Source organism: Plectropomus leopardus, chromosome 13 (assembly GCF_026936395.1).
Source record: "Plectropomus leopardus strain MGB_pleo_1.0 chromosome 13, ASM2693639v1, whole genome shotgun sequence".
In the NCBI taxonomy this organism is placed as follows: Eukaryota; Metazoa; Chordata; class Actinopteri; order Perciformes; family Serranidae; genus Plectropomus; species Plectropomus leopardus.
The window spans coordinates 8,066,350-8,082,590 of record NC_142188.1 but is presented as its reverse complement, the minus strand read 5'-3'; the positions used below and the strand labels follow the sequence as shown (position 1 = coordinate 8,082,590).

The following is a 16,241-nucleotide window of genomic DNA, read 5'->3' as shown; positions in this document are numbered from 1 at the left end:
TTAGACGTAGTGGTTAACCTGTTAAAGCAATCATCTGGTGTCACATACTGTAGGACTGTGGTTGTACTTGTCATTTTCAGGGTTTCTTTAACATCTGATCACTCCATAAAATACTATAAAAATGTACGAAGTCTGGTCTAGATGCACAAACAATATAATTTTTATTGAAATCTGAAAACTAGATTTTAACAGCTGATTGTACTTTTTCATATGTGATCCAAAACAAGAAATTGACAGCAAGGGTTTTAGGTATAATGATATTATCTATAATAAGTAGGTTTAGTTTTGTGAGTATGGATATTAAAATAAGTGATCTTATGAAATCCTGTCCTTTAAAACAAGCAAAAATTACTTTAAAATGGCAAGTTCAACCATCGCCTACACGTGTATATTGTTTCCAGTGCAACTGTTGTTTGTAATAAACAGCAATTTTTGATCATTTTGTGTTTTAACAAGCAGAATCTCAGATTTCCTCCTCTTATTCTTCAGTAAATCAAGCACTATCATGAGGCCAAAGGTCCCACCTCCGCTTCCTCCCAAGGTATGAACAACTGAATCTTTTTTTCAAACTTGTTGTCAACAAAATAGCAACTGCAGTACATCACCGTGGTATATCAGAACATAAGAACTTGCATGTTGTCCTTTTTTTTATACATACATATACGTACATGTACACATTTTAGACATGAATAAGAAAATAGTCAAATAAATCAAAATGTAAACATAAATACTCACACGATTTACTTCAAATAAGGATCAGTTATGACAGAGTACACAGTTTTAGTGTTTTCATGTATGTCAGAAATTTACCTGTAGAGCCTTCCAACATACACTTTTTTTCTCCAGCCCACCTGAATCGAAATCTGTCATTTGAAGATCGATTTTTAACTTCAAGTTATATTTTGTTACGTTTTTTTTTTTTAATTTATTTTGTTAAATGTCGTTGAAAATGTGACCAGGTGGTGCAGTGAGCTGACTGTTTGTGCTTTTCTTTTTCCTTTCAGCCCAAGTCGATCTGCTCGTCCCATCCCCAGCAGCAACAACAACAACAAAAACACGACGATAGCCAATCACACAGCGAGGACGACGGCGGAGGCGGAGGAACCATCAAGCGCTGTCCAGTCCCGGAGACGCCGAGCCCCGCCAAGCCCGCCTCCAACGTCCCCCCGCGGCCCCCGCCCCCGAAGCTGCCACCCCACCGCCGCAGCAGCCTAGGTAACGAGAGCCCGAAGCGCACGGACGTCGAAAACTCTGCCCCAGAGGATGATGGGAGCTTTAGGCATTTCTGGGAATGGCTCCACACGCCTCACACAGAGGAGGAGCTGGAGGAGGCATGGGAGGTGCTGAAGGAGGTGAAAGAGGAGCAGGAAAAAGAGGAGGAAAAGGATAAGAGTAAGAGCAGCCACTTGGTAGATCGGTAGTGTCCGCAGACCCTGTCGTCCCCTCCGATTGGTTGTGTGGTCTCCCATTAGTCAGTCCTCGTAGTCTGATTTCTTTGTTCCATGAGTCCATTAATAACAGTGCTTTGAAATCTTTTGTTTGTAGCTTTTCATCAGCTCCTGCTCAATATAAGTGTTTGTCTTTTTTTTGTGAAGTCTGATTGGTTGTTTAATCCAATCAATCAAAAGCTAGTAGTCTGCTACCACTCCCCCTCGCTTCCTAGGAGGAAGAAGGAAGAGGAGAAAACATTGTCCTGACGACAGTGATTTAACAAATCACATGGCATAAAATGAAATGATAGCACGGATAAGTCAGGAATTTAGCTCTGTTCAGTTTTGTTTTTGATTCTTCTCATGGGATTAAATTTGGTCTTTCCTGTTCCTATCAGCCACTTTAAATTTAAATGATAAAATATTTCTGAACTTAGTCATACTTAAAGGGGAACTACACCCGTTTTATAAAATCACACATTATTCCTATGTTATTCCTCAATTTAAAGTCCAAAAAATATTGGTAAAAATGAACAACTCTCTCCCAAATCCAAAAACTAGGGTGCCAAAACTCAACTTTTTAATGTCACAGGGTTTAAAGTGAGGAGCTCCAGAGACAATGAATGGGTAAAAATGTTCCCGATGACACTGAGAGCAGCCAGGGGAATATTCTGATTATTTTGGTACGTATTACGTTTCAAAACCAAGAACATTACAATAAAATAAAGCTCATTTAGGTGTAAATAAGAAATCAAATATTCTAAATAAGACTCCCATTCACTGCCTATGCAGCAGCTCCAGACTTTACACTTGATGCCATCATAAGTTAGAGACTAATGCTGCGTTCCACTCAAAGTCAGAATTTCCCAGGTGAAATTTCCGTCTTCCAACACCAAACGTACAGAAAAAACTAGTGTTTCTGTGGCTAATCCGTGGACAGTTGCACCATCAGCGGGGCCGCCTCCATGCACATAGTAACCAAAACTATGCATAAGGTAACAGACGCCATCATACATGGATCAGAACATGTCATTCCCAAGCCTATGTGCTAATAGCCAGGCTAATGTGTTTTAGTACTTCAGTATACTGTGATGTTTGGGACGCAGCATAACTTCTCTGGTTTCTGGCTTTGAGAGAGAGAGAGAAGAGAGAAACTCATGTTTGTAAATAATGATCGAATGTTTCTAGTTCTTGGAAATACTATATTGGATTTCTTCAATTAAGTGATGTTCCCTTTTAAGGACCATTACGGGAAACACTTATATCAAGCCACATTTTGAACAATTACATTTAATCTTGAGGCAAATTACAATAACAGACCATGACATCAGAGATGGAAGCTGAACAGAAACACCAGAACCAAAACAAACCAAATTAAATTCCAATTTAATAAGGATACTTCTGAAAGAATGCCCTCTTAAAAAATATCTAATATGATTGGTGTATTTTGAATATTCCCTGCACCCCCTTACTGTACATCTGATCAGCGTACATCAATAAATTTTAGTTCATATAATTTCAGCACTTCCAGTGAAGGAAAAGTGCGCTTTGTTAACGGCACGATTCTGTAAAATCTTCCTTTCATTCCAGCGATAATCTCAAAACTAAATAATCAGCACAATTTTGTAAATGTGGTTTACCTGTTTACTCCTTCAGATTAAGAGAAGGTGGTTTCTATTACACCAAGTTGGCTGTTTGTAGACAGATCTGTATTTATGGGGGAAACTCTGTTTTCTTGGTTATGACATTTTAGAAAACATTTTGGAGCCAACGTTCTCCCTGGAGATGTTAACTGTGGTGTTTGGAGTTGAATCACATATAATAGAAAACAGATTGGGAAATCTGGATAACTGTAGAAAATGTGAAAAATCATCATTTAAACTAAATAGATGGAAAATAAAGATTAGAAATATACAGTTATGCTGGAATGGTTATTTAAGGCTTCATCATGCCCACAGTGGAGGAGTCGCTCTGTGGGTCTGCGTATGGGTGCGAGGGTTGTTCTCCAGCCATGACAGGAAATGTTTTTGTTTATAGCTGCCACAAACAAAGTCTGTTTTATTTTTATTATTATTTTGCTATGGTATTTCGGCCAGATTTGTTAGTTTTTGGCCAGAGTATTAGAGTGGTAGAGAAGACAAATCTAACAGCCATAATTAACCAATATTGACGACTGTCCAGCAGGTTGTATGTGATGCATTAACACCTTCCTTCGCTCACGACTATATTTGATCCTCTGTGTTCTTCCTGCTAGTCTGCTCCCTCCTTCCCTCCCTCTCTGCTCCCAGTAGTTTGTTTGTTACCGTTTAACTCCTCTGTGTCCTCAGTGCTGCACTCAAGATTGTACTTTTAAACATGCATTTAAACTGATTGTATGTATGAGAAAGTTTCATTGTTTTTGCAGCTGAATCTGTTTTTTTTCTTCATTCAGTTATTTTGCTCAAACACGCAGCTGCATTTTCACACGCTCGCTCTCACTGTGCCTAAAACACACATATTAACTCCCAGTCTCGTCAAACTTTGAGTTATGTTTCTGTTGTTGTAGGGAATGGACTGAACACAGCGCCACATGGTGGTGGAGAGAGGGAGAGTCCAGCAGACAGACAGTCCACCATGCCACCCAGTGTCCCCATACGGAAAGACAAGAAGGACGTTCCGGTAAGCAGAACTGCATCTGTGTCCAATACTTGGATGTTTTCGCTGAATTAGCCATTAGTGCACCTATTGAAAAAAGTTAATAAGAAACATAATGCTCTGGCACAGACGAGAGAACGTCAGGCACTCTGTCTAACGCCATAGGCTGTGTTTTGTGGGTGGAAAGTCAGTGAGGCGTCACATCCTTTTCTTTGCACCAGTGAGTCCTGGTGGTCGCTCTGGGTTCCTTTGCAAAGAATGGGCGGGATATAGGATTTAAACCTTATGTTTTCTTGTGCGGCTTTGTGTGGGCTGGTGCAGGCACCTGTTGTGCACACCAGGTATGCGTACTACCAAGGGAGGTTGAGGTCGCGTGTTATTTCACACGTGTGTTGCGACCTGAGCTGTATGAAAATCTCAACTTCCAGGTCTGATGTCCAGTCAAACTTTTGTGGCGTCTGCGATGCCTGCTGCGCACATTTTTCCGGAGCTGTGCGATACTTCTCTTTAGCTCTCTGCGAGACCCACAAACCGTCTCTGCAGCTCTGCGTGAGCGTTTCTGCAGAAGTATAAATTAGGCATCAGAAAAACAGTGTCTGCAGTTCACTGTTATGTTTTGAAACTCAAAACTTGTTTCAAAACACAGAGTTTAAAGGAAATTTTAACCATCTGTAGGAATTGTTGGTGCAGTAACAAAACCAAGGTGGTGTATCTTTGTATCAGCTTTATTTTTTTTTCCTCATATAAGATTAACAAACAGCTTATTGTAATTAAGAATCCTTTGCTGACTGTGTGCGTTTTTCTGTCTCTCCTAGAAGCCAATCAGTAACGGCCTCCCCCCTACACCCAAAGTCCACGTAAGTATCAGTCTCTTTCTGTTATTGTGAGTGGTATTATACATAGAAGCAGACATTTTGATATGGGACAGTTTATATAGGATATAGGTTATAAGGATACACCGTCATATTTAACCACATGCTACATATCTTTGTTGCATCACATTTTATTTTTCAGTTGGTTTAGTCTTCAGCAAGCCACTCAGGTATTTAACTCTTTGAGACATGAACAAATTGGCTTACTTTCTTTAAAAACATGGGAAGAAGGCAATAAGCAACAAAAATTTGGAAGAACTTTTAACTTTTAAAATTACAAGAAAATTACTTGAAATCTAGTAAAAATTTGATTTAAAAAATAAATACAAGTTTAAATAAAAAACACACATTTTAATAAAGGATATGAAAAAGTGCCTAAATTATAATAATCCTGTAATATAATTGAAATTATAATAATTAGCTTAAAATGTACTTTTCCTCACCTTTTTTTCTTTCTTTCTTCCCTTTGTGGGGCATTTCTTATGAAGTTTCTCATTGCCTTTGTTTCAAATGTTTTTGAAAGAAATCAAATACTTGTAAAAGGCGTCTGAAAGCAACACAAGAAAAGTGATGTCGATCCAGGTTTTAAAGGGTTGAACTGAACTAACTCCTGAAAACTGTTAACAACTTTGGGATGGGATATCAATATTTAGCTCAATGAGGTGTTCAAAGAAGCGCTCAGAGGAAAAACTCAACCCATTCAAGCACCATAATCTGCAGAATTGTCAGATAATTTGTAGAAGTCATAATTTGTCTCCTTCTTCGATTGGCAGATGGGTGCATGTTTCTCCAAAGTGTTTAACGGCTGTCCTTTAAAGATCCACTGTGCCACCTCCTGGATCAACCCCGACACCAGAGGTAACCAATACAGACACAGTTACATCCGGAACTGAACCGCCCCGACTCTGTTCATGTTGTCTAATGTGCTGCTTGATTCTGCGTGTGTTTCAGACCAGTATTTAATATTCGGAGCTGAAGAGGGAATCTACACATTAAACCTTAATGAGCTGCACGAGACCTCGATGGAACAGGTAAGACTGGAGATGATGCATTTTAAGATATCAGCAACATACTTTATATAAATAGAAACTCCTAAATAATGATTCAATTCGGTGGTTCTCATAGATTGTACGATGAATTTTTGTTTAAAAAAGTAATTAAGAAATCCAATTATTCAAGTTAGTTGTGTTATGGTGCTCACTTGCTGCATCTCCGTTCTCTCTCTACCTCTGCAGCTGTTTCCTCGGCGATGTACCTGGCTATATGTCATGAACAATTGTCTTCTTTCCATATCCGGTGAGCTATAACACGTCTGTGTGATGGAATTGTTTTGGAGTTGGCTTTATAAATAGTTTCATATTGTTTTTATATTAGATTTTATATTGCCAGTTTAGATATTTATCCAAATTTAACATGATTTATTTTTATTAATTCAGTTTATTATTTATTTATTATTATTTATTTAGAATTAGTGCAATTGCTAAATTTCATCTGTAGTCCTAAGGCAGGTACCCCAAAAAAACATCTACACAGACAGGTCATAGAACAGTCCACAGGGCATCACACAAAGAGTTAACTGACAATACATTACAAGTGGACACATTACATTAAAATAACAAAACTACCTACAATAAACAGTAAAAAAAAATGCAAGATGAGCCAAAAAAAAACTGGGAACAGGCATCAGAGGAGGAAGCGGTTTATATATGTGTGCATGACATTATTCACCTCGTTACTTTAGGTTTCTTCTCTTCTCCTGTCTTATTGTGTTTTGTTTTGTTGCAGGAAAAGCCTCTCAGCTGTACTCCCACAGTCTGACCGGCCTGTTTGAACAGGCCAGACAGTTACAGAAGTTACCAGTAGCCATTCCCACACACAAGCTGCCTGATAAGATGATTCCCAGGTAACTCTCCAAAAATGAGGTCAAACCTATCAGTCATATAAACAATCAAAGTTTATTTCCTTTTATCAACAGCATTGTAATATTTCACTCCTCTTTACTGATCTGTCTTTGGTCAGCGAAAATTTAAATAGCTTTTAATGCAAAAACAGCACAATCATGTTAATTTGAACCACCTGCAAAAAAGCCTGTTTGAAGTGACTCTGATTTTTTTCTTTGTCTGTTTACAGGAAGTTTGCGGTGTCCAATAAAATTCCAGACACTAAAGGGTGCCAAAAGTGCTGCGTAGGTGAGTTTTCGTGAAGGAGGTTTTTATATGTTTTGTTACTGGATTGACTCTGCACATCTGGAAGTTTAGGACTGACTTTGTTTAACTGTCTTGAAATCGGGCCTGTTGCAGTCAACTTCATACAAACCATAGAAGAAGCTGCATTGTGTTATTTTGATAGAAATGTAAAGTATGTAGAATTTTACTGTTAGCACTTCATGAGTCTCATCAGTAAGTAATTAAAATTAACAGTGTGAGGCAGCACTGTAAAAACCACAGAACATTTCACAGGTAATTGTGAGTTTAAGATACAAAGGTTACCGAGATAGAAAATTCAAAGTCAATGATCACTGGTGTCGTTTCCCTGCAGTTCGTAACCCGTACACAGGCCATAAGTACCTGTGTGGAGCCTTTCAGTCTAGTGTCATGCTGTTGGAGTGGGTGGAGTCCATGCAGAAGTTCATGCTCATCAAGGTCACTTTTTGCTCTTTGAAACCTCATCTGTATTTTCTGTCCTCCTCTTGTAACTCGTTTTATTACAAAACTCCAAAATCTTGAAGACTAAAAACATGTAACACGTTTTCTAAGTTCTAATGCTTGTAATGTTTTAACATTTGAAAATGTTTGAATTTAAGTTTTAAAATGATTGCAATGTCTTTAAATATGTTACTCAGCGACTGCATCAGCATTACTGTCTTTCTTTGTCAGACAACAGTAGTCCAGTGTCCTATCTTCTCTTTCTTACCTGCCATCTCTTCGTATTTTCGACAGAACATTGACTTCCCGTTGCCGTGTCCGTTGGAGGTCTTTGAGATGTTGGTGGTCCCGGAGCAGACCTACCCTCTGATCTGCGTTGCCGTCAGTAAAGGCACCGAGCTCAACCAGGTGGTTCGGTTCGGCACCGTCAACCCCAACTCTACCTCCTCCTGGTTCACAGAAGCCGGTGAGTACAGCCTGAGCCTTTCTGCTACTGCATGTCAGTGTCAATCTAACAGCACTTGATTTGTTTTGAGATGTTACAGACGGACGCCAAAATAACTGCCCGAATCTTTCTCTCTGCAGACACACCGCAGACGTGTGTGATCCACGTCACGCAGCTAGAGAGAGACACCATCCTAGTCTGCCTCGACCGTGAGTAACACACATACAATTTTAAACATCGGGAATCTCCACAGTGCACTTTTTTACTCAGCTCTTACTCTTCCCCGTCTCTCCTTCTCTCTCTGCAGGGTGTATAAAGATAGTGAACCTCCAGGGCAGGTTGAAATCCAGCAGGAAGTTGTCAGCAGAACTCACCTTCAACTTCCAGATCGAATCCACAGGTAAAGAAAAAAGCCACACTTGTATATTTTCAGTTGCAAAAAATCAACTCATGACATAAATATGAAGACCAAAATGTCTTTTACGAACTGAAAGAACGAGTTATACTTTTTACTTGACTTTACATGCTTATTTTCTCATGGATTTATACAATCTTATATCTTCTGTTTCTTTTGCAGTTTGTCTCCAAGACAGTGTCCTGGCTTTCTGGAGGCACGGCATGCAGGGACGCAGTTTCAAGACCAATGAGGTGAGATCGATCCTGCATGTCTCTGTGTGTGTTTGCCTGTTTAGGAAGAAAATGCACAGTAGCAGGAATCTTCAGAGTGTGTAATGAGGTTCACCTCCGGCAGCATGGCACGATGTTATTTAATCGTAGAATATAATAGGATTTTGATTACTGCTGTTGTAGCAGATGAATTCCTAAAGTGTAAGTAGATGACTGGAGTGTTTTATTTTATTTTTCAGACGATATCTGACCTTGACTTTGGGTCTCTGTGTTTATTTTTTCTCTTCCTCATATATTTATCAGATCACCCAGGAGATCTCCGACAGCACACGCATCTTCAGACTACTGGGATCAGACAGGTGAGAACACACTCACCTCCTCACTTCATAAACATAACACACACACACACACACACACACACACACACACACACACACACACACACACACACATTTAGGTCTTTTTTAACATCCTCTCTGATGTCTTCTCACTGAAGACGTGCTGACTGTAGAGATCCAGAGATCGAGAACGGAGGCCACACTCGGCCCAGGTACACTCACTGCTCGCTGGCCCCTGTCAGCTCAGAACGCTGCCTCTTTCTGTTGGGACTGTTGAGGTCTGCTTGACGTCAGATGATCAGGAGCTTAAGGACTGTATGAGAGGAGTCTGAAGAAATTCAGCAAAGTTCGGGGGATTTAAGCTGTTAAGTCATGACAACATAGACACCAAATTCATCTTTGTCTGGTGTGATGCTGCATGCAAACACCAGATCTTAAGGGACTATTTCTCCCCCAAAATGTCAGTTTATATCCAATTTCTCACCGCTTGTTATATTACATTTGTGAATAATGCCGCATGCCTCAATAGTAAATGAAGCATCCAAAACAGAGAAAAGTCTTCATGTGTTGAAGTCATAGACAACTTCATTTGAAAATAGAAAAACTATTTCAGAACATCCATTTACAAACTTTTACACAACTCGTGAAGTGTAGTCCAAGTCTTACTAACCCAGTCATATCCTGGATGTTTACCAAACACATGCATTTCCTCAAAAACGCTAAAGTGGAAACCCACTTGCTTGCCTGTGCATGCAATACTAAGGTTTTAGGAAAAATGCATGTGTTAGGGAAGTACTGAACACACCACTGGATAAATGAGTCTTGGATTCTGTTGGATGAGTTTTGTAAGAGTTTACAAACAGAAGTTTTGATGTAGTTTTTATCGTGGCCCCCATTACTTCAGTTCACCAATAACCTGCCTGCTCCCTGCTCAGGCATGTGAGAAAGCTTTCTTTTTTATGTCAAGGTGACATGGGGTGAGTATTTAATATATAATTTGCCAATTTGGGGGGGATTATTACTTAAAGTCATATTCATTTGGTGTTTATTGTGTCGTTACTGAGCAGCTGAGTCCCTCTGAGTTATGATGTGTGAATGTGTGAGCCTTTGGGTCCCTCTTAAAACAGCATTAACAGCTTTCTCACAGTTTTCCGCAGGGTAAACAGAGTGCACTTTGTGAAGGGTTTACTCTTGGAGCAAGTCATCTCCCTCTGCTGCCTTTTTCCAAATAACAGGGCTTTTACAGGCTTGGACCATATCCTGTGTGGGTTGCTGGCTGTCTGTAACATTGCTGCAATAAATCCTGGGTCTTTACTATGTCGTCATACTTTATTTTACTCAGTGTTGTGTTTATTTGTGCCAGAAGCAGGCTGGGTAAAGATGAAATAAAGACTGAATAATGCAGGTTTTTTTGAAGCTTTTTTAAAAAAAAAAAAAAAAAAACTAATCTAGATGTTCTGTGTGCTTGTGTTTTTGGCTGTGTTTGTCTTGCAGGGTGGTGGTGCTGGAGAGCAGGCCAACAGACAACCCTACAGCCCACAGCAACCTCTACATCCTGGCAGGCCACGAAAACAGCTACTGAGACACACACAAACACACACACGCACATAAAAACACTCTCTAAACAGCCTACCACTAATGCAAACAAGGGAGTGAGCGACCGGGAGACACACTCAGCCCCAACTTTACCGCTAACCCACCCTCCTGTGTAACTGGGAGACAAGCCGTTCATGGGTGCAGATGTGGATTCCCAGTTGCTTTAAAAACGCACCGCAGTGTTACATGTGTATTAGTTAAGCGTGTCGTAGTAGAGCAGCAGGTTGTGGAGCTGTTTCCGAAAGAGCAGGGGTTAAAAACTGCTGGTCTGAGGCCAGTTTGGGTTGAGATAGGCGGCGGGAATCTGCACCGTAGTCAAGCGACTTCAACCCAGAATCCTCCCTGACACCATCCCACCTTTCCCTGCATACTGCACACTGGGAAAAACCGCACAGAAGTCTGAACACTACTTCTACTACTAGTTCTACACATATTACTACTACTGCTACTTGCGCTAAAGCTTCACAGAAAAGCCATCTTGCACAAAAAACCTTTCATCGTCCTCCACTCTGTCTCCCTCTTCCTCTTTCCTCTCTTTTTTTTAAACACCTTTATTTATTGTGGCATGATGTAACTTTAACAACCAGGATGGCTTTCCTGTTTTATTTGTTTTTTTCTTTTTTTATAAAAGGACAAAAAAAAAAAAAGAAAACAGACTAAAAAGCTTCGCCACCTCTGCTAGCGTCAAATACCCGTCACCACACCACACAAGTGCTTAATTGACCTCTATTTAATTGTTGTAAATATAAATGTAGTATTTTTTTGACAGAGACGAACACTAAAAAGACTGGTCATGTAGATAGGCGTGTGTATAGTTGCTCTGTACAACTGTGGAGACGAACAGAGAGAGACAGACAGGCGCGGAGGACAGACGGGGCAGTAAATTCACTTCCTGGTTCCCTGTTCAGGTGATGAGATTTGGGAAGCAAAGAGCCCCGCAGTCTCCTCAGGTGGACAGCTTTAGCAATCCGATATTACTCGAATAATCTGGAGCTCAGGATGGAGCTGAGCGAACACGAGATGCAGCGACGATTGGTCATTTTCATTTTGCATGCGTCACCATGGAAACTTCCTGCTCGTTTGTACCATAGCAACAAGCAGGGCCACCCGTTGCAAAATCTGCTAATTTTAATTTTATTCTTCTGTTTTGACATCCACCCTTTATTTTATTTCAACGCTGTTTTAATCAGAAAGCTTTTTTATGTTGCTTTTTTTATTTTTATCGAACCACTGGTGTTTAAAATTTGCACAGAGACAAAGGTATTTGATAAACAAATGTGATGTCATTATAATATATGACCTTGTGTGTATGCACGGTGTGTGTGTGTGTGTGTGTGTGTGTATGTATGTGTGTTTGCGTAGCCATAGAATATGCACATACAAGTCTGTTATGTACAGATCTGGTCTTTAACGAGTGACAGTGTTTTCCCAAGAGGAGGCCACTTGAAGAGAGAAACAAAAGATATTAAAAACCAATTTTAAAAAGCTTGATTTACACAGAAGGAAAAAAAAAATATATATTTATTCAATTGACCCGGTTTATGTAAAAATTTGCCTCCAATTTTGTGGATTGGGTGGAGTTTGCACCACACAAAAGCAGCTGTTGCAAAACAATAAAATAGTTAAAATTGTTTGACATATTTGACTATAAATCAGAGTTTCCCACACATTCAATTATTTGTGGTGGCCCAACACGATTAAAACATCTGCCGCCACGTATTGATTTTATAGTTTTGGTGGAGCTGAACCATTCATAAGGAGCCCTATTGAAGTATATACACCATTATTGATTGCACCACACTGTTGGAGTGCAGAGCGTACTCTGGGCACAAATGGAGCAGTAAATTGGCAGGTGTGGCGAATGTGAAATTTAACCGTTTGTTGCACTGGGTCTAAAAGTTCAGTTTTGTCACAGTTCATCTTCTCATCCATCTCGACAGTCAGTTTTCAGCCACACGACTCAAACTGCTGCTGAGGTTAAAAAGAGCTAATAACGTGTCTCGCCTGCACTGCATTCACAGACACACACAAACATCCATCACTGCCAAACATAGACTTTAAATCTGTGGGAAACACCATAAATTATGTAGAACTTTTTTTTAGCAATTTTTGGTATTAAACCCCTCCCATTTGGTACCCCAAAGAGGATGAAACAAACACAAAAAATATTTTAAAATTCAACTTGAAAAAGATCTATCAAGATAGAACACAGTTAAATTCAGGCCAAATTAAATGCATCTACTGTCCACAGTTAAATAAAGAGACAAAGCCAAACTTCCACTCTTAGCCTGCTTCTTGTCTAACAAGCCTCCAAAACAAATGGGAAACTTCTGTGTATTTCCAAAAGTTTTAAGCCTTTTATTCAAATTTTTAAACTTCGGCCTTGATCGCTGTGACTCCTTTAAAGGACGACATCTGTATAAGAGATCACTACATGCATGTAGATGTGCACGGTGTGGTTTGTAGGAGAGTCTACATGTGGCAGTACACTACCAGTCTTTACAAGCTGTGACACTAGAGGTCGCTACAGAGGACGTTAACACTAGTTTAGCCAAATTGTACTGAGACACCATCGCTGCAACTGAAATCTTACAGAGCTGAGACACTTGGGTTCACTTCAGCAAGTGGGTCTTTTTCTGTTTTTCATTAATTTCTTTATTTTCTCCATAGAGGGACAACAAATCGGCTGCAAGAGCAAAAATTCCACAATTACAAAAAGTTAATGAGCTGCTCTTTACACACAGTATTTAGAGATTTGATCACATCAATAAAAAATAATTGCTATGCTGATACAAATGTTACTACCACTATGGTCACAGTGAAATCTCCAAATTTATTGGAAAATGTGGTGTTTTATAAGAATGTGATGTATAATTTAAACAGAATTGGCAACAGTTCCAGTATTTGAAATTGATAAGGCTGGCTAAAGAGTGAGATTGTTTTTTTTTTTAGCTCTGTAAAGACACTAAGACTAAGGTGGTTTTAAAAGGCACATGTCACCATGTCGGGGGGCTGCCAACAGAAAGTTGTGATCTCATCATTTTTTGTCATTTTATCAACATGGCAGCATGTGTCTCAGTGACAGGAATCTCACCAGTGTCCCGACACACACTTTCACTGTTTTTATGGCGTTATTAACAGATCCTCTCACTCGATTCCTGCTCCTGAAGGTTTATTGGACCATTATAGTGTAACAGCCAAAACAAGCATAGTCCAGTTGAGAGTAGAGAGGATATAACTCTTTCATACAAAATGCTCACAGTGTTGCGTTGCACCTGGAAAACAAATATCTTCAATATGAATCATAGAAGACATAAAGGCAGCACACTTATTTGCTGTATATTAAGTTTAGAGTGGAAAATGTGTTGTCGTTCATAGGACGCTGGTGGCTGTAATTTTGCCACAAAACAGCCATGAAAGAGACAAATGTCACAGCTGATAGTTGATTCACTTCTAGCACAAGATATTTGCTCAAACCAGGATGGAAACTGTTCTTCAGAGCTTATTCCAGTTATATTTAGCATGTTTTGAAATGCCATCGAAGTGAATCACAACCACAGATAAGCGATTTAGCCACGATCATGCTAATACATGTGCGTCTTGCCAACATTACTAAATATAAACTTGTCATAAGTTCAGGGCGGCAGCCAAGTTTTAGTCACATAATCAGGTTATTTAACAAAGCATAAATTTGTTCCTTCAGTGTCAAAAAAATATGCGAGTTCTGCCAAGTATAGCTTCACATCGACATAGTCCGTCATTAAGCTTAATTCATCACTTTTCACATTTAGATTCAATTTATTCAGTTTGATTGAATCATTTCTTCCTTACAGGGAAGGGACTACATCATATTCTTTCTAAAAACCATGCATTCTTTTGCATTAGGAATTGGTTGATGTTAAAAAACATATTTTCTGCATTTGCAAATGGAATATCAAAATATGTTGAGCAGTTTTCAGGCCAAGTTTAGTCTACCTCGTCCTAGACTTAAAAAAAAAAACAAAACACATAATGTCCGATTGGAAAGACAGCCATTAACAGCATTAAATGTTAGTGAAACACAAAAAATGTTCTCCGATACTCATGTTAAAAGTCCTTGTCCTCTCAGTTGACATATGTAAATGATCAGAAGTTGAGAAATCAATTTAAGTTACTAGAACACACAAAGACAAAGTGAAAGACTCAACTCATAAATACTCAGTTTTTGTTTTTTTATGCATTATTTACGCTTTCATTTTATTTTGAATAATCTGAAACTTAAGAAAAAGCTCATCCTGAAGCTGCACATCTAAAGTCATGTATTGATTTAGTGAAAACAGACAATACAAACAATTCTGAAAATATGATACTATTTTTTTTCCCTGTAGGGTTCATAACTTTATTTTTTACTTTTTGGAAACTGTCCTCTTTTCAGAAAAACAAAGAAAGTTTGTGTGAGTTTGAATGATGTGTCAGAATTTGTGCTGTCATAGACACAAGCTTCATCTAGGGTATAATCCCCAAAAGCAGGTGCCAACACGGCCTCCATTGTGCTGAAATGTTCAAAGTCCATTTGTGTTTTTATGACTTCAATTTCTCCTGGCTCAAATCATGTGTGAAAATAATTCACAGCAATGGTTTTAAGATTATTTGGACACAAGATATGTGGATTTTTTGAATGAGACAGTCAGCAGAAAAGAATAGTAAATTGACATAATGATGATTTACTTCGTTCTTTCTGGCTCTCAGAGTTTCTATCTACAGTATCTGGTGCTTCAAGCAAATTAAACACTGATGAGTTATTTTCCAAACGCAGTTTGATGCCCAGGTCTCCTCCCAACAAAACAAAAACACAAGTCTCCTCTGTTCTGTCGCTATTACATCACCTTTGTCTTTTGTTTTCATAATGCAATGCACACGTTATGAAATGTATATAGTGTAAAATAAAAATGGGTTTGTTTTACATACTGTATAATTGCCTATATTTTGTTTCAGAAGTGTAACAGATTTATGAGATGACAGGTTAACACATTAAAAAGAAGGAACTCAAACCTTTTGTGTCCTGTGGTGATTGTTTCTGACGGGCAGCAGCATGTAAGAGGTGAGACATTTTAACTTCATTTCACAGCAGGAAAAGTACAATTGTAAATAAAGTTAATGATGGCTGCATTATATTTAGCTGCTTTCGTTTTAGGCTCCTGCTAATGTGCATGCTGTGCTTTACAGCATCAAGCTGAAATGTTTTGTTTGTGCATTTTATATCAGCTGCATGTTCTCTTTTTCTTTTATCTGTTGGGTTCTTGCTTGCAGGTGGCAGACGTTTGCATCTCTAACAAAGGACCAAACAGTTCGTCCTGGTGAGGAATCTGCAGCCAGTTAAATTTGAGGGTGAGTTGACAAAATATTATGTAAATACTTTGTACGTGGGATTTTAAAGAAATCTGTGAACAGAATCAATTTATCAAATCTTTGAAAGACTGGAACAATTTATTTGCTGAGCGCTAGAATGATAACTTATTTCTAACCTACCTAACCTAACCTAAGAACATTTAGCAAAAAAAACAAAACAGAAAAGCACAAGGAATTCAAAACAACAGCAGAAAATGGCCTGAGCAAAAGTGCTTAAAAATTAACAATTCTGTAAAATAATTTTAAATATTAAATTATGATAATTA

At 38.9% G+C, this 16,241-nt stretch overlaps 1 protein-coding gene across 1 annotated transcript in view; it reads left to right on the top strand.

The window, feature by feature from the left end:
* The window catches only part of LOC121954858 (mitogen-activated protein kinase kinase kinase kinase 3-like), a 54,384-nt gene extending 38,767 nt beyond the window's left edge, over positions 1 to 15,617 (top strand). Inside the window, 17 exon segments of the mRNA XM_042502586.2 lie at positions 490 to 541; positions 1,005 to 1,392; positions 3,976 to 4,088; positions 4,880 to 4,921; positions 5,710 to 5,794; positions 5,888 to 5,967; positions 6,172 to 6,232; positions 6,722 to 6,839; positions 7,067 to 7,125; positions 7,475 to 7,578; positions 7,876 to 8,047; positions 8,167 to 8,235; positions 8,334 to 8,426; positions 8,604 to 8,674; positions 8,957 to 9,012; positions 9,150 to 9,203; positions 10,486 to 15,617. Coding sequence (XP_042358520.1) covers positions 490 to 541; positions 1,005 to 1,392; positions 3,976 to 4,088; positions 4,880 to 4,921; positions 5,710 to 5,794; positions 5,888 to 5,967; positions 6,172 to 6,232; positions 6,722 to 6,839; positions 7,067 to 7,125; positions 7,475 to 7,578; positions 7,876 to 8,047; positions 8,167 to 8,235; positions 8,334 to 8,426; positions 8,604 to 8,674; positions 8,957 to 9,012; positions 9,150 to 9,203; positions 10,486 to 10,573 — 1,705 coding nt within the window. The 3' untranslated portion in view covers positions 10,574 to 15,617.
* Positions 15,618 to 16,241: the final 624 nt, after the last annotated feature.